Source organism: Lepus europaeus, chromosome 18 (assembly GCF_033115175.1).
Source record: "Lepus europaeus isolate LE1 chromosome 18, mLepTim1.pri, whole genome shotgun sequence".
NCBI classification, from domain to species: Eukaryota; Metazoa; Chordata; class Mammalia; order Lagomorpha; family Leporidae; genus Lepus; species Lepus europaeus.
Window position 1 is genome coordinate 52,757,327 of NC_084844.1, and position 27,340 is coordinate 52,784,666.

Sequence of the window (27,340 nt, forward strand, 5' to 3'; positions counted from 1 at the left end):
GTCATCTCCCTAGGATCTGAGACCCAGACAGGGGCTCCAGAGGGGGTCCGCACCAGGTCCTCATAGTCACCAGGCCGAGCGTTCGTGCTGCTGCCCAGGGAACTCGGGAGGAGGCGAGCGTGCAGGGGATGGGACTACAGGTCAGGAAGGAAGCATCTGGCCCCGGTCTCTACCACGGGAGCCCCAGGATAGGGAGGACTGAGCGCCAGACACAAAGGGATCCCCACGTGTGTTGAACAAAGTGAGGTGGGCCCAGCCCAGCCCAGAGCCTGCAGCTTCCGGTCTCCCTACTGGGAAGGGGTCCAGACCAGCTCGGCCACTCCTTTCTATCTGAGTGGCTACGTGGCCAGGCCCCTCTGTCCCTAAGGCCTGTTTCTTTCCCAGATCCCGGAGGCCCCAGAAACCATCCAGCCCCTGCCCCCTGCCTGAGGTAGGGTGCACAGGAGGAGCCCGCCCCAGCACAGGGCTCCTCAGAGAGCGGGTGAACAGCAGAAGCTGCCTCCGAGCTCCCATCCAGCGTGCAGCCAGGGCCGGGCTAGGGCAGGGCCCCGCTGAAGGTCATGATGGGCAGGCAGAGGAGGGAGCAGAGGTCAGGGGCTGCCCGGGCCGGCAGGTCGGGGGGCGTCTGGGCCGGTGGGCTGAGGCTGCTCTTCTCCGGCTTGTAGCAGGGAGAGACCTCACACCTAGGGGGCACAGCAGGGTAAGGGCAGGTGCCCATCTCTCCAGATCTTTGGAGATGTCTGAGTGGGGAGGCTGCCCCACCCCCTGGGACCCCCGCTCCCGACCTGACCACGCTCTGCAGGATCTTCCTCTCGTCCTGGTCCAGACACACGGCGAAGGGGCAGCTGCTGGAGCCGACGATCTGCACCTTGTCCACTTTGATCTGGGACGTGCTAATCTGTAAGGGAGGCCCACGTCAGCCGCGGAGGCCTGGGCACGCGGCGCTGCCAGCCCTCGGAGCTGATGGCTGTGGGGGGAGTTCTAATGGGGGCACAGGCAGGGGTTTCATTGGCAGATCTCCAGGGTTAATGGTCAGATTGGTGTGTATGTGCGCGCGCACGCGTGCTGAGGCTTCTAGCAGGCCCTGCCTCCTCTCTGGCCCCTGCCCTTCTCCAAGTTTGGAAAAAGCAAGTACCCCCTGCCCCCAGGGAGACTGCCCAGCCCATCTATCACTGTGAGAGTCTGGGGGCTCCCTGACACACAGCCCCCTCTGCCTCAACTCGGGGCTCTCTCCTCGCACCCATCACACAGCCTTCCCCTGGACCCCAACACACACCCCCTCTCACAGGGCCCCCTCCCTGGTCAACACCCACAACACTCCACACCCACCTACACCCCAAACTTCACCCCTCACCCTGCTTCTCCTCGCCTACCACAGGTCCCACCGTGGACACCTCTGTTTCCCTCTCACACGCACACATATGTGAACACACCCAAACATGCATGTTCACATGCATGAGCGTGAACACGGTGCACCCATCCAGGTGCATGGGTACACACATTGTGTGTGCAATCCACACATGCACAGCCACACACATGTACATGCGCACAACCACACACATGCACACGTGCACACATACTCCTGCGAGTCCCCTGCGGGGGGGGCCCTCACCTGGTTAAAGCTCTTCTTGGATTTGGGGTTCTGCCTTTTCACCACTTCCGTCAGGTGTAGCGTCAGGGCCTCCATGCTGGAGTCTGAAGGGCAAGGTGAGCTGAGGCCAGCTCAGAACCCCTCCCCGCCCGGCCCCCGCCCGGCCCGCCAGACTCACCCAGCTCCTCCTGCTGCCGGCAGGCCTTGTTGAGGTTGACAGAGGTACAGACCTTCTCCAGGTTGCTCCAGCGACTTCGCCCACTGATGGCCCCCTGGAAATGCAGTACAGCCCACCCGCTCAGCCCAGAGCCCCCAGGCCCGCTGCCTCAGGTGGCTCCAGAGCCCGAGGGAGGGAGCTGTCCACTCCGTCCCTCTGCCACCTTCCCTCAGCAACGAGGGGGGCCCGAGGAGCCTGCTGCAGCCTGAAGTCTGGGATGCAGGCACACGAGCCTGGCTCTCGTGGAGGAAGGCTCAGCCACAGGGCAAGAGAGGGGAAGGGCCCAAGGCAGTCTTACCTTGCTGTAAATAATCTGTAGTGTTAGAGGGATGGCCTCCCGGTCGTCATCAATGCCCAGCCGCTTGCTTCCGGGGCCTGTGCCATACACAGACACATCCTTCAAAGCCATGCATGGACTCTGTGGCTCCATCTCCACGCGCCCCCGCCCCCTGTGCCTGGCTTCCCCAGGCCCCGACTCCCTAGAACCCTCCTCCCCAACCCCGCCTCCATAGGCTCTCCTCCCCAAATCCCACCTCCTCAGGCTCCTCCTCCAAGGCCCTACCTCTCTGGGTTCCTCCTCCCAGACCCTGCCTTCCTAGGCCCTCCTCCCTGGTCCCCGCCTCCTTAGGCTCCTCCTCCAAGGCCCCACCTCTCTGGGCTCCTCCTCCCTGGGCCTGCCTCCCTAGTCTCCTCCTCCCTGGTCCCCGCCTCCTTAGGCTCCTCCTCCCAGGCCCCACCTCTCTAGGTTCCTCCTCCCAGGCCCTGCCTCCCTAGGCCCTTCCTCCCTGGGCACCACCTCCTAAGGCTCCTCCTCCCAGGCCCCGCCTCCCTAGGCCACCCCTCCCCAGGCCCCTTTCGGCTCTTCCTCCAAGACCCAGCCTCTCTAGGCCAGCCTCCTCTCCTGGCCCTGCCTCCCCAGGCTCTTTCTCCCAGGCCCTGTCTCCCAGGGCCCCGCCCCCTGGGCTCCTCCTCCAAGGCCCCGCCTCCCCAGCCCCACCCCCCCCCGCCTATCTCCGCCTGGGCTCAGGCAGTACCCACCAGAAGCCTTGATGGCCCGCGTGGCAGCAGAGTGACCCAGCTCCAGGGACTGGATAAAGATCTCCGTGGTCTTCTCCCCCGTGATGAAGGTCAGCTGGAGAGGCACGAGGGTACATCAGTGCGGCCCTCCCTGGCTGCCCACCGGCTCTGCCTGGGGGCGGGGCCTAGGACGGCACCTGCACAGCGCTGCCCAGGGCGGGCCGGGAGCGTGGGGAAGGAGGCAGTGCATGGGGTGGGCTGGGGCTTTACCTCTGTCTGATAGACCTGCAGCAGCACCGGCCGGGCGGCAAAGCGGCAGTAGTAGAGTAGCATGTCAGCCAGGATGGGCAGCGGGGCTGGGGAGCCCTCCAGGGGCCGGGGTTCAGCCTTCAGGGACTGCTGCGGCCCAGGTGGAGGGCGGCGGGAGGGAAACAGAGGCAGGGAGACGCACGGAGGGAGAGGGGCCGGGGCCGAGGGAGACAGGCAGCAGGGGACACATGAGGAGGAAGCAGGAGGCAGGGAGGCCCTGGCCCAGCCTCCACGCCTCCCTCACCGGGTAACGGCCCTGGCAGAGCTGCACAAGTTGGGAACTGAAGAAGGGAGGTGAAATCCTGGCTCCCCTTTCTGGGGACTCTCCCTCTCCTTCTGGGTCCCTCCCCAGATTCAGGTTCAGTCCCGCTTCTCACCCACATTCTCTGCTCTTTCCCAAGGTCTTGAGTTCGGTTCCCCCCAACACCTGGAGCCTTCTGCGTGAGGCTGGGCAGCGACCCCACCCCCACCCCAGGGGCCACCTACCTGGCATAGGACTTCCGGGGGCAGGTGCATGAGGCCTAGCACGTTGCGCTCATACCAGGGGTCGAGCATGCCGAGGTAGTGGGAGATGTCATTGGTGCTCTCCTCCCACGGGGCGGAGCCCAGCTCCTGTGGGGAGGGGTGAGCATCATTCCCACGACAGCACCTGCAGCCCCAAGCTGAGCCCCTCGCTGCCCCTGGGGGAGTCTGACAACTTTCAGCGTTTGTCCTCCCACCCAGGAGCAGGCAGGGACCTGGGAGTGAGGTCGGAGCAAGACGAGGTGCCCCCTACACACAGGTGCCCCTAACAGCCTCCTGGGGAGACTGTGTCTCACTCAGGTCCACTAGCTGTCCCCCACCCCCACTGGGCCCAGGGCTGGGGACCTACTACAGGGCTGGGGTGCCTCGGGGAGTCTGTAGGGAGTGGGGGCGTCTGGCTCTGAGGGGCCAGACAGGCGCTGGAGCCGGTTCCGGTTCGCTTCACAGGCACATAGAAGAACTGGAGCTTGAAGAAGCGCGTGAGGAGTGGGCGGCTGCTCTCTAGCGTCCTGGTGAGAAGATGATGATGAGAGGGAGCCCCGGAGTCCCCCGTGGATCCCAAGACCCTGGTCCTGGATCCATCCCCCGGGCAGGGCCACATATCCATCACGGCCCTCACCGGAGGTTGCTGTATGCCCGAGCCACCTTCCCTGAAATCCGATCAGAGCCGAAGACCACAACACGGAGCGTGGAAGCCTTGGGGTCCTCGTCCCCACTCAGGAAGGGGCGGCGGCGCTGGGGGCGTGTGGCGGGGGCCAGCAGCCAGCTGGGCAGCTGGGTGCTGAGCTTGGGCTGGGGCAGGGAGCGGGAGCGCTGGGCCCGGGACGGGGGTGAGGCCGGGCCGTCCAGGGGGCTGCAGAGGCTCCCTGCCCGCCGCAGGGGCAGGGCCGAGTCCGGGCTGCCCTCCAGGCCCCGGGAGTCCTTCCGCAACACCAGCTGGCTAGTGCTCTTGAAGAGTTTGTAGATCCTGTTAAACTTCTGCCCGGGCCTGCGGTGGCCCCGGCGCTCCTGGCGGCCGGGCCTCTTGGGCCACTCGGAGGCGCTCTCCTCACTGTCTTCCACGTAGCCGCTGTCCATGCCGTCCGAGAGGCCGGCCACAAAGGAAGTCAGCAGGTGCTGGGAGAGGGCTGGCCCTGAGGCCTGGCAGGAGGCAAGGGACAGGGTGGAGTCGCGGGAGGCCAAAGAGCTGGTGGACAGCAGAGAGTCCCTCTCTGCAGAATGCCCATCCAAGTCCTCCTCCTCTTCCTCCTCCTCGTCGTCTTCTTCTTCTTCCTCTTCATCGTCCCCCAGGATCCCTGGTTGGAGCAGCTCCTGCTCCTTAAGCAGGACTTCCTGCAGGATGTCTGCATGGAAGCAGAGGGCAGTAGGGTTTGGGCCTTGCACGTCCTCAGCGGGCTGACCACCCTCGCGAGACTTGACCTGAGTGCTGGCCTGAGCCGGCTCAGGTAGGGGGGCTGGTGAGAGGTGGGAGGCAGTGGCACAGGGCAGGAGCAGAAAGCAAGTTTGGTGTGTGTGTGTGTGTGTGTGTGTCGGGGGGAAGGGTGCCCCTGCCGGCCCCTTACCAAAGCTGTCCTGGTTCCAGCTGTAGGTGTAGCACCTGGCGACAGGGAGTGGGATGGTGTGCAGCTTGCCGGCTCTGGGAGTGTCTGTGAGAACAGGAGGGCAGGGCACGGGCGCTGGCGAGGAGCCCTGGAGATTGGCCAGGCCCGTGCTCCTGTCTTGGGGAACGGACCAGAGCGGGAGGGGTAGAGGCAGCGAGACAGAGGATGCCTGGCTCTCAGGCCTTGGCCAGCAGGGCGGATGTGCGTGCCTCATTCCACCATGCCCACATGGGGGAAAAAACTGTACCATCTCCTAAGATTTTTACAAGGAATTCTACAATGGGAACTGCTAAGTGCTCCTTAAAACCCGTGCTCCAGAGCCGGCATTGTGGCACAGGGGGTTTAAACTACCACCTGTGATGTCAGCATCCCATATGGGCACAAGTTCAAGTCCAGGCTGCTCCACTTCTGATCCAGCTCCCTGCTAATGCGCCTGGGAAGGCAGCAGAGGATGGCCCAAGTGCTTGGATTCCTGCTACCCACATGGAGTTCCTGGCTCCTGGCTTTGGCCTGGCTCAGACCTGGCTGTTGTGGTTATTTGGGGAGTGAACCAGTAGATGGAAGATCTCTGTCTGCCTTTGTCTCTCTCTGTCACTCTGCTTTTTAAACATAAACAAATATTTAGCAGTATAAAGAAAACACTGACCTGCGTTCCCTTCTCCTAAGACACACTTTCTTTGAGGCGCTATGTGGCCATGTGCCTCAACTGGGCTCTAAGAGGCCTGTGTAGAATGATGTGCACAGCTTCTGTAGCATCTTTTAAGAAATTTTGCTTGTTTGAAAGGCAGAGTGACAAAGACAGAGGGAAAGAGATCTTCCTCCTCTGGTTCATTCCCCCAGGCACCTGCAATAGCCAAGGCTAGGCCAGGCTGAACCCAGGATCCAGGAACTCCAACCAGGTCTCTGGCCGCGGTGGCAGGGATCCAAGTACTTGGACCATCACCCGCTGCCTACCAGGTGCATTTTCAGGAAGCTGCATGGGAAGTGGAGGAACTGGGACTAGAAATGGGATGCAGATGCCACAGCGCCTGCCCGTGTAGCTTCAACAAAAACCCCACGTCTCTGGTCCTCAATGAGCACCCTTCCTTATTCCACAAGCCACCCAGCCCTGACCCTGTGGACTGGAAGATGTCCCGGGGATGGAGCAACAAAGTGCTGGAAACCTTGGGCCCCTGAATGGCTACGTGGAGCACAGTCCCCAGGCCAAGCTGGCCCGTGAGCCTCGGGAACTGGAACAGCAGATGGGGCCCCTCTCCCAAGAACCTCACCCAAGACGGCAGGGAAGCCGGCCTTTTCTCCCACCGCCTGCAGCTTGGTCCTGAGCCACTGCCGTGCCTCGGCTGCATCCCCAATGCCAGATGCCAGCTCCTGCGCCTCTGCGGTCTCCGTGAAGATGTCTTCAAGCTCGGCTAAGGTCTTGGACTGAAACCCCAAGAGAGGAGACAGGGTCTGCTCTGGTCCCTTGGCCCGCCTCTACTCCCAGCGGGTCAGGGAGCCAGGCCTCGCCCTGCCTCCATTCTCAGGTCCAGAGCAGAACACTACAGAGCTGGGAGGGCCTCCGGACTCCCCTCTGAACACCAGAGAGGGGAAGGAGCTGCCCAGAGCGACACAGCTGACTGGTCACAGGGCCAGGACCAGAAACCAGTCCGAAGCTCACTCCCAATCTCGGGACAGGCGCCATCTTCCAAGGCACAAAGTATCAGCACCCTGCCCAGTGCCCAGGTGCTGCCAGGCTCCAAGAGAACCCGACCAGCCCTCCAGCCGCTGCTCTGCCATGTCACTCAGGGCGGGGTAACACCAGTGTACCCCAAAGACTGTAGCCGAGATGGAGCAGGTGGGGCTCTGCCTCTCTAGGGACGTGCTCAACAGAGCCCCGGGGCCCTTACCTGCAAGCTGCAGTGCAGGCCCGGGAGGTCGCAGTGGGCCCCGAAGGTGGCCTGGAAGGCGTGCAGGAGCAGGGTAGTGTAGGTGCTGTGGGGCGAGTGCCCGGGTGCGCTCAGCTTGTTGGCTACGGCGAGGAACTCGGCCTGCACCTCCACGGGGTTCAGCAGCAGCACGGTGCTGGGGGCACAGAGCATTGGCGATCGCACCTGGCCATGGGCAGCCACACGGCCCCCGCCTGCCAGGACTCAGCGCCCCCAAGGCCTGGACCTCCCCCCAGCCCAGGTAGGGCTGGAGCCGGGGCCAGCAGGTGGCCAGGAGGGAGGCTGAGGACTCCAGGGTCCCTGTTCCAAGGGGAAGAAGTGTGGTCTACTTTTGAGGGTTTTTTTAAAGCTGAACTTTCCAGAACTGAGCTTAACTTTTTAAAATATATTTTATCTTACTTTTTGCATAACCCTTTCTCCAAGGCGACATCTGAGTAGACTCAGGATTACTCAAAGGGAGTCGTATTTTTAGGGGGAGGGGACTGCATTTCAGCAGTTTGTGGGGAACAGGGTAGCTCACGTGCTGCCGGGCAGTGTGACGGGGGACTAGTGGGGCTCAAGAGTCCCCTGGAATGAGGTGACACGGCGGGCTGCCTCTGATCCCCCTGCTGGTGGGAGACACCTTTCCTAACACCCAAGGTTGTCATGACGACCAGCACGGGGCAGGGAGGGGAGTGTGTGCCCGGCCACCTCCATCTCCCTGCCCACCGCACACCCAAGTTCCCCGTCGATGCCAATATTTGCATTTCTCTATGAAGCAAACTTTGCAACAGGCTCAAACATTGAGAGAAGCATGGGTCTCCAGGCCCAGTCGCCATCACTTGCCCCAGCATCAATCCCTCCGTGCCTGTGGCATCTCAGGGTGGATCTGGGCCATCACGGAGTTGTACCCATAAGCGCTTCAGTTTGTGCTCTCTCACTATTCCACGCCAGTTCAAACCATGTGCAAGGAAGCACCGTGCAGGCTGGGTTCCCTCCACGTTCTAGGGACGACGGTCCCAGAGCTGGGCGTCTGGGGTGAAGACACAGAGACAGGGCAGAGCCCTCATCATCCGGGGAGAAGTTGCTTTTGACTTCTCCCTCCGTGGGAAAAAGGAAGCACGCTTACTGAGCCCAGGCTATCCCAAGCCCTCTTCCAGGGCCCAGGCTATCCCAAATCCTCTTACTGAGTCCAGGCTATCCCAAGCCCTCTTCCAGGGCCCAGGCTATCCCAAGCCTTCTTACTGGGCCCTTCTCCTATGTTGTGGCCTTGGCCATTCTTCCCACAGCCATGGGCTGAGCACCACTGGGTGCAGGAATCATGGGCTTGCGTGATTTCTCTGCCCAAGGGTTCTTCCCCCTCGCTGCTCTGTGCCTGGGTTCCCTTGTTTGAAAACTGTCACCTCCCAGCATGAGCCCGAGGAATGAACGAGCTAATGCATGAACAGGGGGAGAGATGACTGGAACGGTGCACAGAGCCCAGGGGGTGCTGGGAGTTGCTGGTGGTTGCTCAGCAGCCCCTGGAGGTGTCTCATTTACATACTAAACTACAGCTATCACCCTCGGCCATCCACTCTGAAAAATACTATGTGCAAAATTCCAGAAATAAACCACTCTTAAGTTCTAAATTCCACAGCACTCTGGGGCTGGCGTTGTGGTATAGCGGGTTAAGCTGCCACCTGCGACACCAGCATCCCATGTGAGCGCTAGTTCGAGTCCCAGCTGCTCCGCTTCCAATCCACCTCCCTGCTAACACACCTGGGAAGGCGGTGGACGGTGGCCCATATACTTGGGCCCCTGCCACCCACATGGGAGACCTGGGTGGAGCTCCAGGCTCCTGGTTTTAGCTTGGCCCAGCCCTGGCTATTGCTCCAAGTCCTTATTTTACCAAGTGGTCTCATGGCGCGTGTGGAGTAACGAGTAAGTTTGGTGTCATGGAACTTGATCCAGCTGTGTGTGTGTGTGTGTGTTTTTAAGGTTGTCATACAAAACATATGTCATACAAAACAGGACAGAAAGACACTGCGGCCAACAGGCCTTTGAAGTAGCCTGAGGTTCAAACCCTGGCTCAGAGCCCTGCTAGCTGTGTGACCTTGGGCAAGCTACTCGCCTTCTCTGACTTCCAACTTCCTGCTTGGGAAAGTCGGGATGGCGCGAGGTCACGCGTGCCCAGTGCCTGGCAGGACGGAGCCAGGCCCTGTGACAATGCCACAGATAGACCCTCAGCCCAGAAACATGAACTCTGCACAGAACCAGCCACCAGGAACCCCAAGGGCTTCCCTGGGCAACAGTGGTGCGTGTGTGTGTACAGGGGTGTGGAAGGCATGTTGGATTGGGGAGGGGAGGTGATGGTGAGAAGGCAGGGGTCTCGCGCCCCACCCAGGACACTCACACGGTGGAACTGCGGTGGCTCCTGACGGGCAGACCCTGCTCAGCTCTCACCAGTCGCTGGTAGGAGATTCCTACGGGCCAACAACAAAGAAAGAGTTCAAGGCCATCTCTCGTCTCACACCAGTCACAGCCTTGGGTCGCGGCAAGCCAGCCCCTGGCCAGCTGGGCTGGAAGGTCCCAAAGGAGGTCCATGAGAACAAGAATGCTGCCCGGGCCTTCCTGGGTGCCTGGCCCTGTGCTCCCGTCTCCCGCTGACACCTCGGGACCTCCGCCACCCACTCCCCAGCCGCCCCCACTGCCCTCCCTCTTCCGATCACCCTGCCCAGCCCCAGCCCCCACCTTGGGGGCAGCCTGGTGGGAGAAAAGGGGCCACAGGGTGAGAGCCTGGGGGAGAGAAGTCTGAGCTCCAGGCTGATCGCCTGTGTGGTGGCCTCTTTCCTGCTGGGTCTCAGTTTCTCCCATATGGGGGCAGCTCGCGTGCCTGGCTGCCCAGTCGTCCCCATGTCCTTGTCGCTGCTCCCTTCCCGGCCACTCTGGGTGCCTGTTCATAGTGGCTGTGTCAGGCCCCCTTGCTCAGCCTCACTCCAGCCAGGCAGCGAGCCCTCAGGCTCCCCCCTCACCCGGCAGCCCGCGGCCCCTCAGGGCCTGCCCCCTTGCCCATGTGGTCTCTTCTGCAGGGTGTCTGACCCCAGGCCCCTTCCTCTACAGCCTCGCCCAGGGCCCCTCTGACCTCCACACACTGAGAAGTTGGCCACACGTCTCCCCCTGGCCCTGCTCCCTGACACATTCTGTGGCTGGAAAGGGTCCCTTCCCAATGGGCACTTGGTTCCATGTCAGCCCTGGGGAGGAGGTTTGCCAACAGTGCAGCTGCCTATGGATGGGGTAAACTGAGGCAGGGCTGGGGACTTGGGGATGGGGGGTGGGAACCTTCTGGTCAGAGCTTAGGAGCAGTCACTGGGGCATCCCTGGAGTGGGGTTGAGCTGGGGTGCTAAAATGGCATCCCTTGTGTCAAACGCAAGGCAAGACTGGGGTTGCAACGTCATAGCTAGCAAGAGGAAGGCCATAATTTTTTGTTTGGTAAAAAGCAGGGAATCACCAAATGATGCCACTTGGAGACCTAACAGCTTTGACTGCCGGCCTTTTGTGGAATTATATAATTGTTGCTTGTTTAGGCGCTACTCCGAGGCCACTTCGCTAGGGAAAAGCCCCTCAAAGTCTTGAGGTGGGCGATTACTGTGAGGAGTGGAGCACCACCTGGCGGCTGCTCTCGTGTACTACAGAGAAAAACGTTGTCGGTGTGCACTCGGGAGGAGGATATGCTATGGTTTTAGAATCCGAACAGACTTGATCCCAACTGCTAGACCTCCTGTTAGCTGTGTGACTACTTACCTGTCAAATCCTCAGTTTCACCTCTGAAAAGATGGGACTAAAAGTAGCTGCCCAGAGAGAGGGTCCCGGGGACAGGTGCAACCGACCCCTGGCAGTGCAGGATTGGATGTACTTTTCAGTACCATCACGTCGCTGCCGTCTACAGCAGTTAGCAGCAATGACAGAGAGCTTCGGGAACTTGTCTAAGGTCATCAGCTAATAAGTGACAAAGTACAGACAGCGTGGACAAGGGCCACTGGACTTCTCATGTAAGAAGTGAGAATACCATTACTTCCCTTGCACCCCTCGAGGCTGTGTGTTTTGAATGCTGCAGAGTGACTAGCACATACGCCGCTCACCACGCACCGGCAGCTTTACAGACACCAGCCTAGGGGGTGACTATCGCGGTCTGCACGGCCGTGCCAGCACAGAGTAAATCCTCAATAAACACGCGGGCTGAGCCCCAGCGGCACTGAGGGGAGATTTCCTGCCACCCCCAGGGTGCGGGCTGTAGGCGGCCCTATCGGAGGCACAGTCAGGAAGAAGAGGGTGCCCCCGGTCTTGATAACCAGCCCACTTCCTCTGCCAGCAGCCACGGTCTCCATGGCAACTGGTCCCTAAGGTGCCATGGGTAGAGGGCCCTGTGATGCTGCCGGCACCCGTCTCTTGTGCTACCACCACCCCCACGGCCTCCCCCGTGAGGTAAGGACTGGCTTAGAGGTGGACCTTAAGGCTGGCCAACCCTGCCCTGCTCATCTGTGACAATACACAACTGGGTACATGTGGGGGAGATTGACTGGTTGGGGACAGGTCAGCTGATTGGTTGGGGGGGCAGATCAACTGATTGAATGGGAGGAGGCAAAGGCAACTGATTGGCTGGGAGGAGGAAGGAGATGCTGATTGGTTGGGAGAAGGCAGATCAGCTGACTGGTTGGGGAAGGAAGTCAGTTAGCCCTGAAAAGGAATTTACAAAGTCTCATGCTAGGATTTCTGGGGCTCATGAGCAGTTGGGAGTAAGACCTGGTACTGCTGTCTGTGTGTGTGTGATGGATACAATGAGAATGAAAGGGCCTGGTGCAGGTGTACACCAGGATTGGATGCACAAAACTTGGATTACAACACACATGATATTTTGTAACCTGCATTTTTACCAAACAAGTTAGCCAACATCTTTTGACTTTAGTAACTCTCTTTCTACATTCAAATAGTTGAACAGCATTCCACCAAATGACGCTGCCACAGTGGACCCAACCGTGTTCAACTTTTTTTTTTCCAGCATTGGCTGAACATTAGAACAGATGCATTGATGAACATCCTTGCGGCTAAATCCTTGCACATCCATAATTATTCACCAGGATCAATTTCTAGGAACGAGATTGCTGGGTGGAAGAGTCTACTACCTGAGGACTTAGCCAATGTGGCCACCTCTTATGCAACACTGGAATTCTTATTCCTTAGTTTTTGCCAAATTGTTAGGGGGAGAAGTGCCTTTCTCTTGAGCTTTTTTGCTACTAGTGAGGGTGATTTGGGGGTTACCGCTCACCATTCAAAGCCCTGTTTAAGGTGCACTTGAATCATGGCTTCATTCATACTTCCACTGGTGCGTCTGCTTATTTTCTAACCGACTCAAAAATTACTCTCCCAAAGCTTAATATATTAATATTCTGTTGCAAATATTTTTCTTATTGTGTCCTTTACCTCTCATTTACAGTGGGTTTTACTATATGAAAGCTTTGAGTTTTTACCATGATTTTTTTTTTTTTTTTTTTTGGGACAGGCAGAGATAGACACTGAGAGAGAGAGAGAGAGACACTTGGTTCACCCCTCAAATGGCCACTACGGTCAGCACGCTGCGCCAATCCGAAGCCATTCTCATTCCCAGCAAGACTGTGCTAAAAACAGAGAAGTCTGGCCAGCGCCGCCGTAGCTCAATAGGCTAATCCTCCGCCTGCAGCGCCGGCACACGGGGTTCTAGTCCCGGTCGGGGCGCCGGATTCTGTCCCGCTTGCCCCTCTTCCAGTCCAGCTCTCTGCTGTGGCCCGGGAAGGCAGTGGAGGATGGCCCAAGTCCTTGGGCCCTGCACCCGCATGGGAGACCAGGAGAAGCACCTGGCTCCTGGCTTCGGATCGGCACAGCGCGCTGTTGGTAGCAGCCATTTGGGGGGCGAACCAACGGAAGGAAGACCTTTCTTTCTGTCTCTCTCTCTCACTATCTAACTCTGCCTGTCAAAAAAAAAAAAAAATAGCTATAGCCCTACATACTTTACCTAGTAATGTTAGGTAGGAAGTCAGTTATGAGCTTATGTGTGTGTAACAGGCCTAAAGAGAAGACATCTATGTCCAGCATATGCATCTGCATCTCAAAGTCATCCCCATAAGGTTTCAGGGGCAGCCTGTCCCTCGCATCCTGCCCTGCCCCCCTTCTGCCTTCCACAATCTCCCAGGTGCAGCCTAGTATCTGCATCTCAAACACCCTGCTCCCTTCCTCCGGTCTGATAACATTTGCATCCATAAAGTCCTTTGTTTCAGACCTTCAAGAGAAGTTTTTCTATTTACATCCAAAAAGCCCTTTGTTCCAAGAGGAGCAGAGGTGGGGAAGCAGGACCCATCTCCTTAAAAACCCCCAGCCTCAACTGGACTGTGCGCTCAGCTCTCTGCATCTTTGCTGAGCGGCCCGCCTGGCCTGGTCAGGTGTAATCTCTCCACTCAACATGTAACCTCCCTCCTTCCTCCCCCCCCCCCCCCAGTCTCTCAGGCTCTGTCTGGAGAGGTGCCCATCCGTCCTTACAGATGTTCCTTCCTAATAAACCTTGCTGTTTTACCTCCCACTACTCTCTGTCTCACGCCTGAATTCTTTCTTGCGCGAAGACAAGAACCCTGCAATTTCTCCGGTAACATTAAGGGAAAACATTTCTTCATTACTCTCCTTTAAAAAAAAAAAAAGATTTATTTTTATTTGAAAGTCAGAGCTACACAGAGAGAGAAGGAGAGGCAGAGAGAGAAAGATCTTCTATCCGCTGGTTCACTCCCCAATTGGCCACTACAGCCGGAGCTGTGCCAGTCCGAAGCCAGGAGCCAGGAGCCTCCTCCAGGTCTCCCACTTTGGTGCAGAGGCCCAGGGACTTGGGCCATCATCCACTGCTTTCCCAGGCCATAGCAGAGATCTGGATCAGAAGTGGAGTAGCCAGGACTTGAACCAGCGCTCAAATGGTATGCCGGCACTGCAGGCGGCAGCTCTACCCACCACGCCACAGTGCCGGCCCCTCATCTTTACTCTCCTTTAAGAGTACATAAATAAAGACATAATACATAAAGAAATGCTACTGTAGGGGCTGGCATTGTGGTGTAGTGAGTTAAACAGCTGCCTGCAATGCTGGCACTCCATATGGGCACTGGTTCGAGTCTCAGCTGCTCCACTTCTGATCCAGCTCCCCGCTTATGCACCTGGGAAAGCAGCAGAAGATGGCCCAAGAGCTTGGGCCCCTGCATCTATGTGGGAGACCTGGATGAAGCTCCTGGTTCCTGGCTTCCACCTGGCCCAGCTCCCACCATTGCAGCCATTTGGGGAGTGAACCAGCAGATGGAAGACCTCTCTCTGTAACTCTTTCAAATAAAAATAAATAAATCTTTAAAAAGAAATGCTACTGTAGAGAATTTATTCTTTCAAGTAGATTTTTCTTTAAATTTTAAAAGGGTATGGTTGGTATCCTGATTGAGATTACACTGATTTTCATAACCCTTGGTATCTCTTTAATTATTTATCCTTCAGTAAAGCTCATTTTCTCTAGGTAGGTTATTCACATTTTAAAATGTAGCTTGTATTTTAGTTGCTGTTGTAAATTGTTGCTTTTCTTCACTCATCCTGCTGTCTTACTGGTTGACGCTGGGGAATAGGAAAACCCCTAGAGGGGCCAGCGCTGTGGTGCAGTGGGTTAAAGCCCTGCCCTGAAGCACTGGCATCCCATATGGGTGCTGGTTCGTGTCCCAGCTGCTTCTCTTCCGATCCAGCTCTCTGCTGTGGCCTGGGAAAGCAGTAGAAGATGCCCAAGTCCTTGGGTCCCTGTACCTGCATGGAAGACCTGGAGGAAGCTCCTGGCTCCTGGCTTTGGATCGGCGCAGCTCCGGCTGTTGCAACCATCTGGGGAGTGAACCAGCAGATGGAAGACCTCTGTCTTTGTCTCTACCTCTCTCTCTGCCTCTACCTCTCTCTGTGACACTGTCTTTCAAGTAAATCAAATAAATCTTAAAAAAGAAAAAAGAAAAACTCCTAGGGACCAGCCATCTATTTCTGACAGTTCTTTTCGGGTGGCTCACTACAGATAAACAATGGTTTGAACTCCAAATAATGACAAGTTTATCTTCTCTCAAAGAGGAAGTATTCTTTATTTTTCTCTTTTTTACATTGACAAAATCCCTCTAAGCAAAAAAAAAAAAAAAAAAAAAAGAGACTATTGACTTGACTTGAATGGAAATGCCTCTAGCAGTCCACCTTGGGCTGTTGCTGTGTTAAAAGCACTTCTTGATGAGCACTTTCCATTGTTTGAGGAGCTAGGACGCTGAGTGTCTTGGAGGCGTCTACTGAGATGTTGGTGTGGCTATTCTGATGGTAATTACTCTGAGGTTTGCTACCCAGCACATCATACTTGACCTTGCTCTATCATGTTTTCCCAAACTTCCTTGCCAGGTCGATAACAGCACCTGTAATCTCTCAAGAACTCCTGCTTTTCAGACCTCACGTGTGGAAACTTAGAGAGTACCAAGCCCTTGTGGCGGCCATCCACCTGCCACCGGCCTCCTTTCCCAGCTAGGACTGAATCAACTCCCACACACACAACCACCTATTTGCTCCTGGGGCAAAGAGAACAAGCAAGGGTCCCTATTCTGGGGGCTTCTCTGTCTGACCTGGGCAGCCTCAGAGACCCCCCCATGCTAACCAAAGATAGGCACAGGCTAACTGGTGGGCTCGCTTTGTCCCGAACGCCTGCTCAGCTTCCCCAAGACTTCCTCCCTGAGTTCCCTCCCATATTTACTGCTCCCAGCTTGTGTTGGCTCAACCACCTGCTGCTGCCTCCACCGTGAGAAGCAGTCTCCCAGGTTTTGACCCGGGACATGGGGAGAGAGGAACCGAAGGCTGCAACGTGAAGAGAGTCGTGGCCAAGGAACAGGTGCAGGAGAGCTGGGAGCACCCCACCCACCTGAGCCCTGCCCTGGGTGCCTCGGTGCTCACCTGGGGCCTTGAGTTCAGCGTCGATGAAGGTGAGCAGCTCCTGGCAGATGCTGCAATAGGGAATGGGCCAGGTCAGGAACCGGTGGTAGGTTCTGGCCGCCTTCAGGAGGAGGTCCGAGTCAGGTGGGAAGTGTGGTGTCTGCAATAGAGGGGGAGGGGGCAGCACGCAGAGGGGTCTGGGTGACAGAAAGCTCACGGATATTCCAGACCAGCTTCTGCTCCCTTTCTGGAATGTTCCACAAAAGACATGCATCTCCAGGCAGCGTTGTCTCTACTGTAAGACCTTGTGCTCACCAAATAGAGCATGGTTTATCCAACAGTTGAGAGAGCCTCTTTGAGGTTATTCTATGTGGTGCCATCGCTGCCACTTGTTTGGGGCCATCGCCTTCAGTGCTGAGACACCTCTGTTTAAATATCCTCCCTAAAGGCCAAGGTCATTTGCATGTTGAACGGATGCACTCGACACACATGGAGTCACCTGCTGCCTCCGGTGTGGTGGGCACGGTGGGTGACCCCTGGGGTCCAAACATGAGGGAGATGTAAAATCTCAATGGACTCTCTCGTGTGGCTTTGTGCCGGCTGGCGACAGCAGTTCCTCCACGGGAGCTCAGAGATGCCAGACGCCATGGCAGCCACGGGGTGGAGGATGGGAGGCCTCCAAGATGGTGGCTTGGAAGCCATCACATCTACGTCCTTGCCTGACCATGTCTCTGTGTGTTTATCCTTGGAGGTGTGAGGGTTGTGAGATGCCTGGGGCTCGCTCCTGCCCTTCCTCCCCCAGCCTGGCCCCCTGGACTTACACAGAGGACGGTGGAGTAGAACAGCAGGGCCAGCGGTGCCAGGAGGTCATAGGTGCCCTTCTCTTGGACCTGTGAGAGGACACGGAGGGGGTTCAGCCACAGGGGGCTGGGCTCCCTGGGCCACAGCCCTGCAGGGCGTTCTCACGCTAGTCTGTTCCCTCTCTCCCGCTCCCTCTCAGTGAAGAGCAATGTAACCACAAGGCAAACAATTTGGATGACAGAAGTTAAAACAAAACAAAACAAAACAAAACAAAACAAAACAAAAACTCTCAATATTCCCTCAATATCCTGGAATGTTCCACAAGACGCACATCTCCTGGCAGCGTTGTCTCTACTGTAAGACAAACGCAGCTAATGTGTCCATGCCCTTCTTACCCAATTTCCCCCTAGATTACTAAAAACATAATCATAGTATTGTGTTTACTCTTAATTAGATTATATCATGGTAGATTATAGATATTCTGGTACATTATAATCACAATATGCATAAATTATATTAAAGTTATTACAATCACAAGTGTCTATTTTGCCCTTAGCATCTGTTACATATAGTATAAGAGGTGAATTTCTGTGTAACTACCTGGTCTCTCAGACCAGCCTGTCCCAGTTGCACATTTACCTACTATTTGTGCTGTGAGTACGTTTTTTAGCTTGTTGTGTGCCATTTACATGAATACAAGTTCATTCTCCTGTATTCATTTTTGCTTTTCCATACAAGCATTTCATCAGTATCCATATATTTTTTTCTTCCTTTCTTCGAAGCTTCATTTTCTTAAATGTAAATCTTTAATCTACCTACAGGTTCATCTACTAAATGTTGGGAAGTTGGGCATCTCACTCTGTATTTTTCTAAATACTCAGTTGGTTCCCCTTAAGCCACATAAAAATCTGACTGATATAACGTCATCACGTATTAAATTGTCTTTGTCTTCCAGCGGATGTCATCACTTTACTGGCTGCGTGATATGCTAACAACTCATTCATTTTACTGCAGGGATTGAGATTCTTTTCTTGGGGTTTTGCATAACTTTGCAGTGAACATCATTGTGCACGTTCGTTTTTCTAGAACTCGGACCATGCATCTAGGATAAGGTGGAGTCAATGGATCAAATGCTATAAACTTACAAGCAGTCTCCAAAACATCCACACATGTCATTTTTAAAGTATGCATGGATTTCCACTTTTTTGGGACCAAAATAAGATTATCTTTTTAAAATTCATTTAATTTTTAAAAAACATTTATTTTATTTATTTGGAAGACAACATTATAGAGAGAGGCAGAGAAGAGAGAGAGAGAGAGAGAGAGAGAGAGAGAGAGAGAGGTCTTCCATTTGCTGGCTCACTCCCCAAATGGCCGCAATGGCCAGAGTTGAGCCGATCCAAAGCCAGTAGGCAGGAACCAGGAGCCAGGAGCCAGGAGCTTCCTCTGGGTCTCCCACATGGGGACCAAGCACCTGGCCCATCCTCTATTGCTTTCCTAGGCACATCAGCAGGGAGCTGGATTGGAAATGGAGCAGCCAGGACTTGAACTGGCGCCCGTAAGAGATGCAGGTGCTGCAGGTCAGGGTTTTAACCCACTGCAGCACAGTGCCGGCCCCAAAATTTATTTAAATTTTTACTTACTTATTTTCAGTTTACTTGAAAGGCAGAGAGAGAGAGAGAAAGATGAAGAGACATCTCCCATTCACTGGGTTACACCCTCAAATGCCTGCAGCAGCCAGGGCTGGGCCAGGCTGGAGCCGGGAACGCAGTCTGGGTCTCCCATATTGGCGGGAGGAACCCAGGTAGTTTAGCCGTGGGCTGCAGCCTCCCAGGATGCAAGGAACAGGAAGTTGGAGGAGCCGGGCTCGAACCAGGCACTCCAATGTGGGATGCAGGTGTCCCAAGCAGCGACTTCACCCCTGTACCAAAAGCCACCTCCAAATCCCACGTTCCGTGGAATTTCTCAAGTCACCTCCCATTTGAGATGTACTACCAAGCCACTTTCCAAAAGGATTTTTATATTATCTTGGCCATGAATGATGTCTGTCTCACCACACTCTTCCCACACTAGTTGTTGCAGGTGGTTTTATTTTCGTTTTTTGCTCATTGGCTAGGCAAAGGCCTGCCTCCTTATGGGTGCAATTTGTGTTCATTTTCTTAAGCCGGAGGCAGCATTTGTCTTCCTGTTTACGAGTTCCATTTCTCCTTTCGTGAATCATTTGATAGAGCCTGCCGTATGACACATGAGGGCCTTCAGAAAGTTCATGGAAAATGGAAGTAAAAGCTAAGTGTAGTCTAGAACAGAAAATTCTGCAATCTGCATACAAAGAGTCTTCAAAAAGTTCATGGAAATGCATATCATGGATTTCAAAAAAAAATTTTGCACCAAGATAAACTTAGCTTTTAATTTTATTTTTCCTCAAACTGCTGTTTTAATTAAAACAAATTTTTTAATTAAAAAATTAGGGCCAGGTGCTGTGGTGTAGCAGGTAAAGCCACAGCCTACAGTGCTGACATCCCATATGGGCACCCGTTTGAATCCTGGCTGCTTCACTTCTGATCCAGCTCTCTGCTATGGTCTGGGAAAGCAATGGAAGATGGCCCAAGTCCTTGGGCCCCTGCACCCACGTGGGAGACCTGGAAGAAGCTCCTGGCTCCTCGCTTCGGATCGGCGCAGTTCCGGCCATTTGCAGCCAACTGGGGAGTGAACCAGTGGATGGACAACCTCTCTCTGCCTTTCCTCTCTTTGTGTAACTCTGACTTTCAAATAAATAAATTAAAAAAAAAAAAAAGAGCTAGAATCTTCTTTTGGGATGTACAGGCATTCCGGAACACCAGCCCGAGCAGGATTAAACATACTGCTCAGAGGTGGGCATTTGGCCTGGTGGTTAAGACCCCAGCATCCTGCATCAGGGGGTCCTGGTTCTGCTCCTGGCTCCAGCTGCCTGTGCGGGCAGATCCCAAGAGGCAGCAGGTGGCAGCTCATGTCATTGGGTTCCTGCTGCTACACGGGAGACCCGGACTGAGCTGTGGGCATTTGAGCGGCGAACCAGCAGGTGAGAGCCCAACCAGCCACACTCCTCCTCGCATTCACAACAGCCCAGTTCTTGAGCCGTCAGTCTACTCTGCCAATGTGGCTGAGAATCTTTTGGAACAAAGGAATTCAGAGAAGTTTCCCTCCTGGTCAGCAGCTCCGCTCACTCACGAGCCACATCTGTGCTCAGGAACAGCTGGGCCTCCTAGGATCCTGCTTCCCCTACTGTGCGTTCCCCTGACAGAGAACTTACCCCTCCCTGGAGATCACAGCTGCCCACAGGCAGCCCCGAGTCGCCCCCAGCCCTGCCCTTCAGCCCGGGTGCGCCCTCACCTCTCGGGTTTTCTGCAGGATCTGCTCCAGCAGGATAAGGAAGTGGCCGGGGTCCCTGCTCACCAGCTCCTGGAGGCTCCAACAATTCAGACACAGCCCAGCTGGAAAGAACGAGGGCGGTCAGCTCTGGCCGCCCTCCGGCTGTCATTGTAGAGAGAGGGCACTGGCCCAGAACATTCCTTTCCAAAGGGAGTGTGTCTCGGAGAAGACGGTGGACCAACACTCGACCCTCCAGTGCCGCATGAAGACTTTAGGACCGGCTTTCTATTCCTGCACCTGCAGCAGGCTTGAGAGGCACAGGGGTGGCAGATCTGGCCGGGATCCTCTTTAAAGGCCCATGAACTTGGCACCCTCGGGGGAGCCCCGGTTCTCCCCCAGCCTCCCCGGCCCTGGTCTCCTGTAGTGGGCGCTGGTGCCCGTGTGATGCAGACACAGCTGGCAGGATAGAGAGAGCTCCACCCCAAGATCAAGTCCAAGTCTGCGGCCGCCACGGGGCTTCCGGGACGGGCTACGCTCATTTACCCTTGGAGAGCAGCAGTGGGCCCTTCGCCACTCTGTGGCTTCCCCAGCCTGCCTTAGGTTGTCAGTCTCCTTTCCCCTGAAACTGGCCAGGGCCAACCCCTAAAACGTAAAGGAGGGGTGCGAGTGCATGCAAGTGTGTCTGAGTGTGAGTGGGCAAGTATGTGTATGACTGTGTGTGCCTGGGTGTGTACAAGTGTGTATGTGCACGAGTGTGTGTGAGTGGTATATGTGTGAATGTGTGTATGTGACTGTGTATGTGGAGTGTGTGGGAGTGAGTGTGGGTGGGTGTTGAGTGTATGCGTGTATGTGTGTGTGTAACTGGGTATGTGTGAATGTGTGTGTGAGTGTTGTGACTGTGTGTGTGGGGTGTGACTGTGTGCATAGTAATGTGGTGTGGGTGACTGACTTGTGCGAATGTGTGTGACTTGTGTGTGTGTGAAGTGTGAGTGTTGTGTGTGACTGTGTGTGGAGTGTGTGTGTGCATAGTAATGTGGTGTGGGTGACTGACTTGTGCGAATGTGTGTGACATGTGTGTGAGCATGTGTGTGGAGTGTGAGTGCTGTGTGTGACTGTGTGTGTGGAGTGTGAGTGTGTGTACATAGTAATGTGTGGGTGACTGACTTGTGCGAATGCGTGTGACGTGTGTGTGAGCATGTGTGTGGAGTGCGAGTGCTGTGTGTGACTGTGTGAAGTATGAGTGTGTGTGTGTGTGTAGTAATGTGTGGGTGACTGTGACTTGCATGTGTGTGGAGTGTGAGTGTTGTGTGTGTGTGTGTGGAGTGTGTGTATGCGTAGTAATGTGGTGTGACTGTGATTTGTGCAAATGTGTGTGACTTTGTGTGTGTGAGTGCTGTGTGTGACTGTGTGTGTGGAGTATGAGTGTGTGTGCATAGTAATGTGTGGGTGACTGTGACTTGTGCGAATGTGTGTGACGTGTGTGTGAGCGTGTGTGTGGAGTGAGGAGCGACCGCAGGACGGATCGAAGAGGGCTGGCCAGGAATTTTATGAGCTCAGGCTGCAGGTCCCCTCGTGTCTGGAACCTGCCCTTGAACTGCGCTCCCGCGCTCCTAAGCTTCTGTAGGTCTTGCAAAACGCAGGGACCTCTGCATTCCTTACCTTGACCACGTCCTCCTCTTCCCAGCTCTGCGAGCCTGGGCCCCTTCAGAGCCCAAGGGGGAGGCAGGAAGGGGAACCACCATCACTGGCCTCCTACGACGGCCCACAAGGCACTTGGCTTTTGCGTACGTTTTCTCTATCCAGTCTCCCACCTTTCCCTCGGGCAGGTGGTTCTTATTGCACCCATTTTACAGACCAGGCAAGCGGGGCCCTGAGAGAGCAGGTGGCTTTCACAATGCTGTACAGGTGAGAGACAGTTTCGATCCAGATCTGCCGAATCCCCAAGAGAGCTCTCAGAGGAGGGGATAGTGGAGCTGAGACTTGGCTGAGGAGAAGCCAGCTCCGGGCACTCCCAAAGCAAGAGTTCCAGGCAGCAAGCACAAAGGTCCTGGGGTAGGAAGGAGTCGGGCTGGGCCGTGGCACAGTGGGTTTTGAGCTCACTGAGTACTTAGGGAGGAAGTGAGACAGGGGATGTGACAAATCTTTTCCAGTATATGGAATGATTGCAAAGAGGCAGGCACGGGCTGCCCCAGCCTGCACATACGTAGCGTATTTCGCCACCCTGGGGAACTCGGAACACTTTCAAGGCCTCCTGCTCCCTGAAGCTCTGTGGAGCTTCCCGCTTGTTCTCTCGGGGGAGGAGGCTGGGGTCCTGGGGTGGGGGTGGGGGGTTAGTAAACAGGAGGATGCTGGGGAGTGTGCCCTGTGCATTCTCAGCTGTTGCCTGGAACCCCCCGGCTGTGGAATTTCTCAACAGATTAAAGGAGCTGGGTTTCTAGCACATGTATAGGAGGTGGAAGATTTCCCAGGGGGAAGGGAGGTGACGCCACGCACCAAGGACTTACAGGTGCTGGGCTGGGCGCCTGCGCGAGGAAAAATCCAGGCTCTTGTTCAAGTCGCGCAGTCGGGGTTGGAAGCACAGTCCCCGCTTCCACGCCTGACCCAGTGCCCAGCCTGGCCCCTGTGGCTTCCCTGCCCCCCCCCCCCCCCCCGGCCCAGACCTACCTGACCAGGAGGTGGAGCGGCGGCCCAGGCTGAGTCCATGCAAGCAGCGGTCCAGGGCGTGCTGGATACGGTCCTCCGTGCACGTCGTGGCCCCCGGCTGCATCCTGAGTCATCGCCTGCACGGAGCACAGACACAGCTCAGCCTGGAGCGCGCCCGGCTCGGGGCGCACAGCTGCAGGGCGCGAGGGCTCAGGGGCAGCAGCCCAGCCTGGGAGTGTCGTCAAGTGCCCAGGGAGTGCCCCAGAAATGCCCAGGGAGCGGCCAGACCCCAGGGGACTGGGCAGGAAGACCCCAAGGGGGGAAAACCAGAATCATTGGGGGGATTTTTTTTTTGGATTTCCAGGCATGTATCTCCCTCCTGCCCGGGACTGGAGCAGAAATCTCTGGCTCAGTGTGCTGGGTGCTCCAACTGTCAAGTGCAGGGGGAGGAGGGGAGCTTGTCCTCACACGTCCCCCGCCCCTCCTGCCACAGCCTCTGCCCGGTCACATGCACCTGCTTCTCCCCTGCCCTGCCCTCCACTTCCGCCATCCTCTCTTTCCTTTCTCTGAGACTTGGCCACACAGCCAGTTACCCCAAGGCCCTGCCTGGTCACTTTTCCTGGTCGGATCTAGGAGAGCGCAGAGGCTGCTTAGCTCAGCTGGGAGACCGATTGCAGAAGGATCGTAAGAGGCTCCTGCAAGGCCTCTCCGCCGTCTTGATCCTGTGTGACAGTGCCCTGTGCCCCCCTCCCCGGGAAGCCACGACAAGCAGTCTGGCACAGTGATTCAGCCCGGCTGTGGCATCCAACTGGATGCAAATCTAGACCCTGCTATTCGCTAGCCTTGTGATTTTAGCAACTTCTGGGATTTTTCCAAACCTCCGTTTACTTATCTGCAACACGGGGGGAGCGGGGAACGGGGCTGACAGACACACTGCTACAGTCTGAAAGGTTATCGCTCTTGCCTAGGGTAATTTCAATGCATCCATCCGCCGCTTCTGGACAGATCCTGTCACTGGCCAGCCGGGTCAAGCTCACGGGGAAAGCCAAGGAAGTGGCGGTCCAGCTCTGGGGATCTGGGGATGGACCAGGAAACCAGAAGAGGAAGCTCGGAGCACAAAGCTGAGCCATGCAAATGACATGCAAAGAGACAGGAACTCCCAGCTGGAGCCCAGCTGCAGAGAGTCCTGGGGGACTCACAGAGCTCCCCCTAGGCAAATCCTCCCACTTCCCCAGCCTGGAGGAAGCCAGGTGTCCAGGGAAAAAGTCAGCCCTTTGGGAGCTGTCCAACATCACTTCACTGATGTCCCTTGGAGCCCAGGTGTTACGAAGCTGGGATGGCATGGTGATGGGTGGCACACATGCATCCATTCTGTCACTGATCTACTAACGACCTACTGGGTGCCAGGCACTAGGCATACAGCATACAGCAAGGGTGCAACAGGCATGAGATACAGACTCTGAAAAACTGAACAGAGACACTTGGCCAATGGATACTAAGTTATAGTTCGGTAAGAAGAGTACGTTCTGGTTATCTTTGCACAGTCAGGTGATAGTAGTCATCAACAATATATTACATATTTCAAAACAGCTAGACAGGACTTTGAATGTTTCACTGCAAAGAAATGACATATTTGAGCTGTTGAGTATGCTAATTACCCTGATTTCATCCACTATGTATATATACGGGTACCAAATGATTACACAGCACCCATAAATGGGCACAGTTATGAGATGTCAACATAAAAAAGAAGAAAAGGGGTGAGGGTTTGGCTCAGCAGGTCAGCCACCACTTCAGCTGCCCACAGCCCACCCTGGAGTTGCCTGGACTTCCAACCTGGCTCCACTCTGGATCCCAGCTTCCCGGTGATGCACACCCTGAGCGGCGACAGGTGGTGGCTCAAGTACTAGGTCCCTGCCACCCACGTGGGTGACCTGGATGGAGCTCCTGGCTTTGTTCCAGTCTCAGCTGCTGTGGGCATCTGGGGAGTGAACCAGCAGATGGGAGTATGTGTTCTCTCCTCTTTTGAAATAAATAAATAATCTTTTTTTAAAAAAAAATAGGGAGATAATCCCTGAAGGTGATGCATGTTGACACGTGTTTGGAGAGAGATGAATGGAAAACCCACTCCAGGTGGTTGGGGGCCAGGGAGGTCTTTTGTTTCACTGGGGAGGTGGAGAGAGGGCTTCTGCCTGCTGGTGGATTTCTCCAATGCACACAATGGCCTGGATTGGACCAGGTCAAAGCCAGGAGGCTCCCCCCACCAAAAAAAAAAAAATATATATATCAATGCAGGTCTCCTGTATGGATGGCAGGGAACCAACAACTTGAGTCAATACTACCATCTTCCAGGGTCAGTATTAGCAAGACGCTGGGGTCAGCAGCCGGAGCTGGGATTTGAACTCAGGGAACTCAGGCACTCGGATATGGGACTCAGGCATCCTAACCAGTGTCTTCACTGCTGAGCCAAATGCCCATCCCTGGGGAGGTCTTTCTGAAGCAGGGACATTGAAGCTGGAGGAGGAAGCCAGAAGAAAAGGGAGGGAGAACATTCTAGAAAGAGGAGGTAGCAGGTGTCAAGGCCTGGGTGCAGAATTAGACCTAGATTGTGGAGCACAGGCCAGGGTCCTGGGCCAGCCTCGGACACAGCCTAACTTCCCAGGTCCCACGCCTATGGCTGTGGAAGTCATGAACCAAGTTTAGAAAAACTTTCAGGGGCCATGGGACTTGGGCATTTCCATTCTCCAAAGACCCATGTAACTTTTGCAATCACCTTTGGGACTTTCTCTCATTAACTGATTTTAAAGGCAGAGTTACAGAAAGAGGGGAAAGAGAGAGAGAGAGAGATCAACTGATCTTCCATCTGCTTGTTCTGGTTCACTTCCCAAATGGCTGCAACAGCTAGGGTTGGGCCAAGCCAAAGCCAGGAGCCTGGAACTCCACCTGGGTCTCCCACATGGGTCTGGGGACCCAAGCATGTGGGCCATCCTCTGCTGTTTCCCAGGCACATTAGCAGGGAGCTGGATGAGAGGCAGAGCGGCTGGGACTCGAACCAGTTCTCCACTGCAATACAGGATGCCAGTGGCGGTGTAACCTGCTGTACCACAATGCCAGCCCCAACTTTCGGGACTTTCAGATGGGGCAGGTTTCTGGGGCTGGCTCAGCCCCTCCCCCCCTCTGGATCATGCTGGAACCTGGTGCAGATGAGCCCCCGTACAGTAACACCCACGTTGAGGCTTCCCCTTCTGCTTCTATGGCAACCCAAAGACGAGAGCATCACAGGCATGGCCCTACCCAGAGTCAGGACTCCCAGCACCTGCTGCAGGGGCCAGAACACCGGGCGCCTTCATCGGGCTGGCAAGGGGGCACGTGTGCCCTGCCCCGATGTCACGAGTTCACAGGCAGCACACACAGGAGCACATGAGCAAGGTACCATCAGCCCATCTTTGCCCTCACCGGTGGGTTCCTCCCTGGTCTGTCCCAGGGCAGGGTTCTGGAAGGAGCCCACACCTCTCCCTGTAGCTCCTTCATTTCATCTAGAGAGAGGTTCAGCTCCAGAGAGGATCGGGGCTGGGCAGAGCGAACCCCGCCATTCACGGACACGTGTACCGAGCAGGACGTCTCTGCATGCCCGAATTGTGGCTCAAGGCCAAAGGTGCTAAGTGCCCTGTGTTCCAGAATCCCAAGATGCGGAGACGGGAACTCCATGGCACAGAGAAGTAAAACGACTTCGCTGAAGTCACACAGTCGGGAGGTGGCAAATCCAGGGCATGGCTGGGGGAAGTCTAGGCTTTGACCACCATAGCGCTCTGCCTTTGGAACAACCAGGTGCAGCTACCACAAGAAAAATAAAACCAACTCATGGGGCCGGCGCTGTGACACAGCAGGTAAAGCCACCACCTGCAGTGCCTACATCCCATATGGGTGCCAGTTCAAGTCTCAGCTGCTCCACTTCAGATCCAGCTCTCTGCTATGGCCTAGGAAAGCAGAAGATGGCCCAAGTCCTTGGTCCCCTGCACTCATGTGGGAGACCTGGAGGAGACTCCTGGCTCCTGGTTTCGGATCGGCACAGCTCTGGCAGTTGTGGCCATTTGGGGAGTGAACCAGCAGATGGAAGACACCCCTCTCTCTCCCCCTCTCTCTCTCTCTCTCTCTCTCTCTCTCTCTCTCTCTCTCTCTGCCTCTCTGTAACTCTGCCTTTCAAATAAATAAATAAACCTTTTAAAAAATAATAAAATCAAATTCTGTTTCTAAACCAACACGTGGAGAGTTAGTTCCCAGGAGCTGGATATGAGATTGAGACTCTGAGTTGCCAGGTACTGCCCTGTCTGTCTACACCCGGTGCCCAGCACAACCCTGCCTCCTCCAGAGAGAGGAGCAGAGCTCGCAGGAGCAGCGGCTGGAGTGGGGTCCACTGGACAA

The 27,340-nt window shown here is 55.7% G+C and overlaps 1 protein-coding gene across 1 annotated transcript in view; it reads right to left on the reverse strand.

The window, feature by feature from the left end:
- Positions 1-325: 325 nt before the first annotated feature.
- Positions 326-27,340, reverse strand: part of PIK3R5 (phosphoinositide-3-kinase regulatory subunit 5) — a 71,243-nt gene continuing 44,228 nt past the window's right edge. Inside the window, exons 2-19 of the mRNA XM_062216521.1 lie at positions 22,940-23,055; positions 20,297-20,397; positions 16,948-17,016; positions 16,148-16,286; positions 9,554-9,623; positions 7,144-7,318; positions 6,526-6,679; positions 5,219-5,302; positions 4,276-4,999; positions 4,006-4,165; positions 3,621-3,746; positions 3,096-3,224; positions 2,847-2,940; positions 2,107-2,183; positions 1,770-1,863; positions 1,613-1,695; positions 786-898; positions 326-683 (exon numbers count right to left, since the gene is read on the reverse strand). Of these exons, the coding sequence (XP_062072505.1) occupies positions 536-683; positions 786-898; positions 1,613-1,695; positions 1,770-1,863; positions 2,107-2,183; positions 2,847-2,940; positions 3,096-3,224; positions 3,621-3,746; positions 4,006-4,165; positions 4,276-4,999; positions 5,219-5,302; positions 6,526-6,679; positions 7,144-7,318; positions 9,554-9,623; positions 16,148-16,286; positions 16,948-17,016; positions 20,297-20,397; positions 22,940-23,042 (2,643 nt within the window). The 5' untranslated portion in view covers positions 23,043-23,055 and the 3' untranslated portion in view covers positions 326-535. The remainder of the gene's footprint in view (positions 684-785; positions 899-1,612; positions 1,696-1,769; positions 1,864-2,106; positions 2,184-2,846; positions 2,941-3,095; positions 3,225-3,620; positions 3,747-4,005; positions 4,166-4,275; positions 5,000-5,218; positions 5,303-6,525; positions 6,680-7,143; positions 7,319-9,553; positions 9,624-16,147; positions 16,287-16,947; positions 17,017-20,296; positions 20,398-22,939; positions 23,056-27,340) is intronic.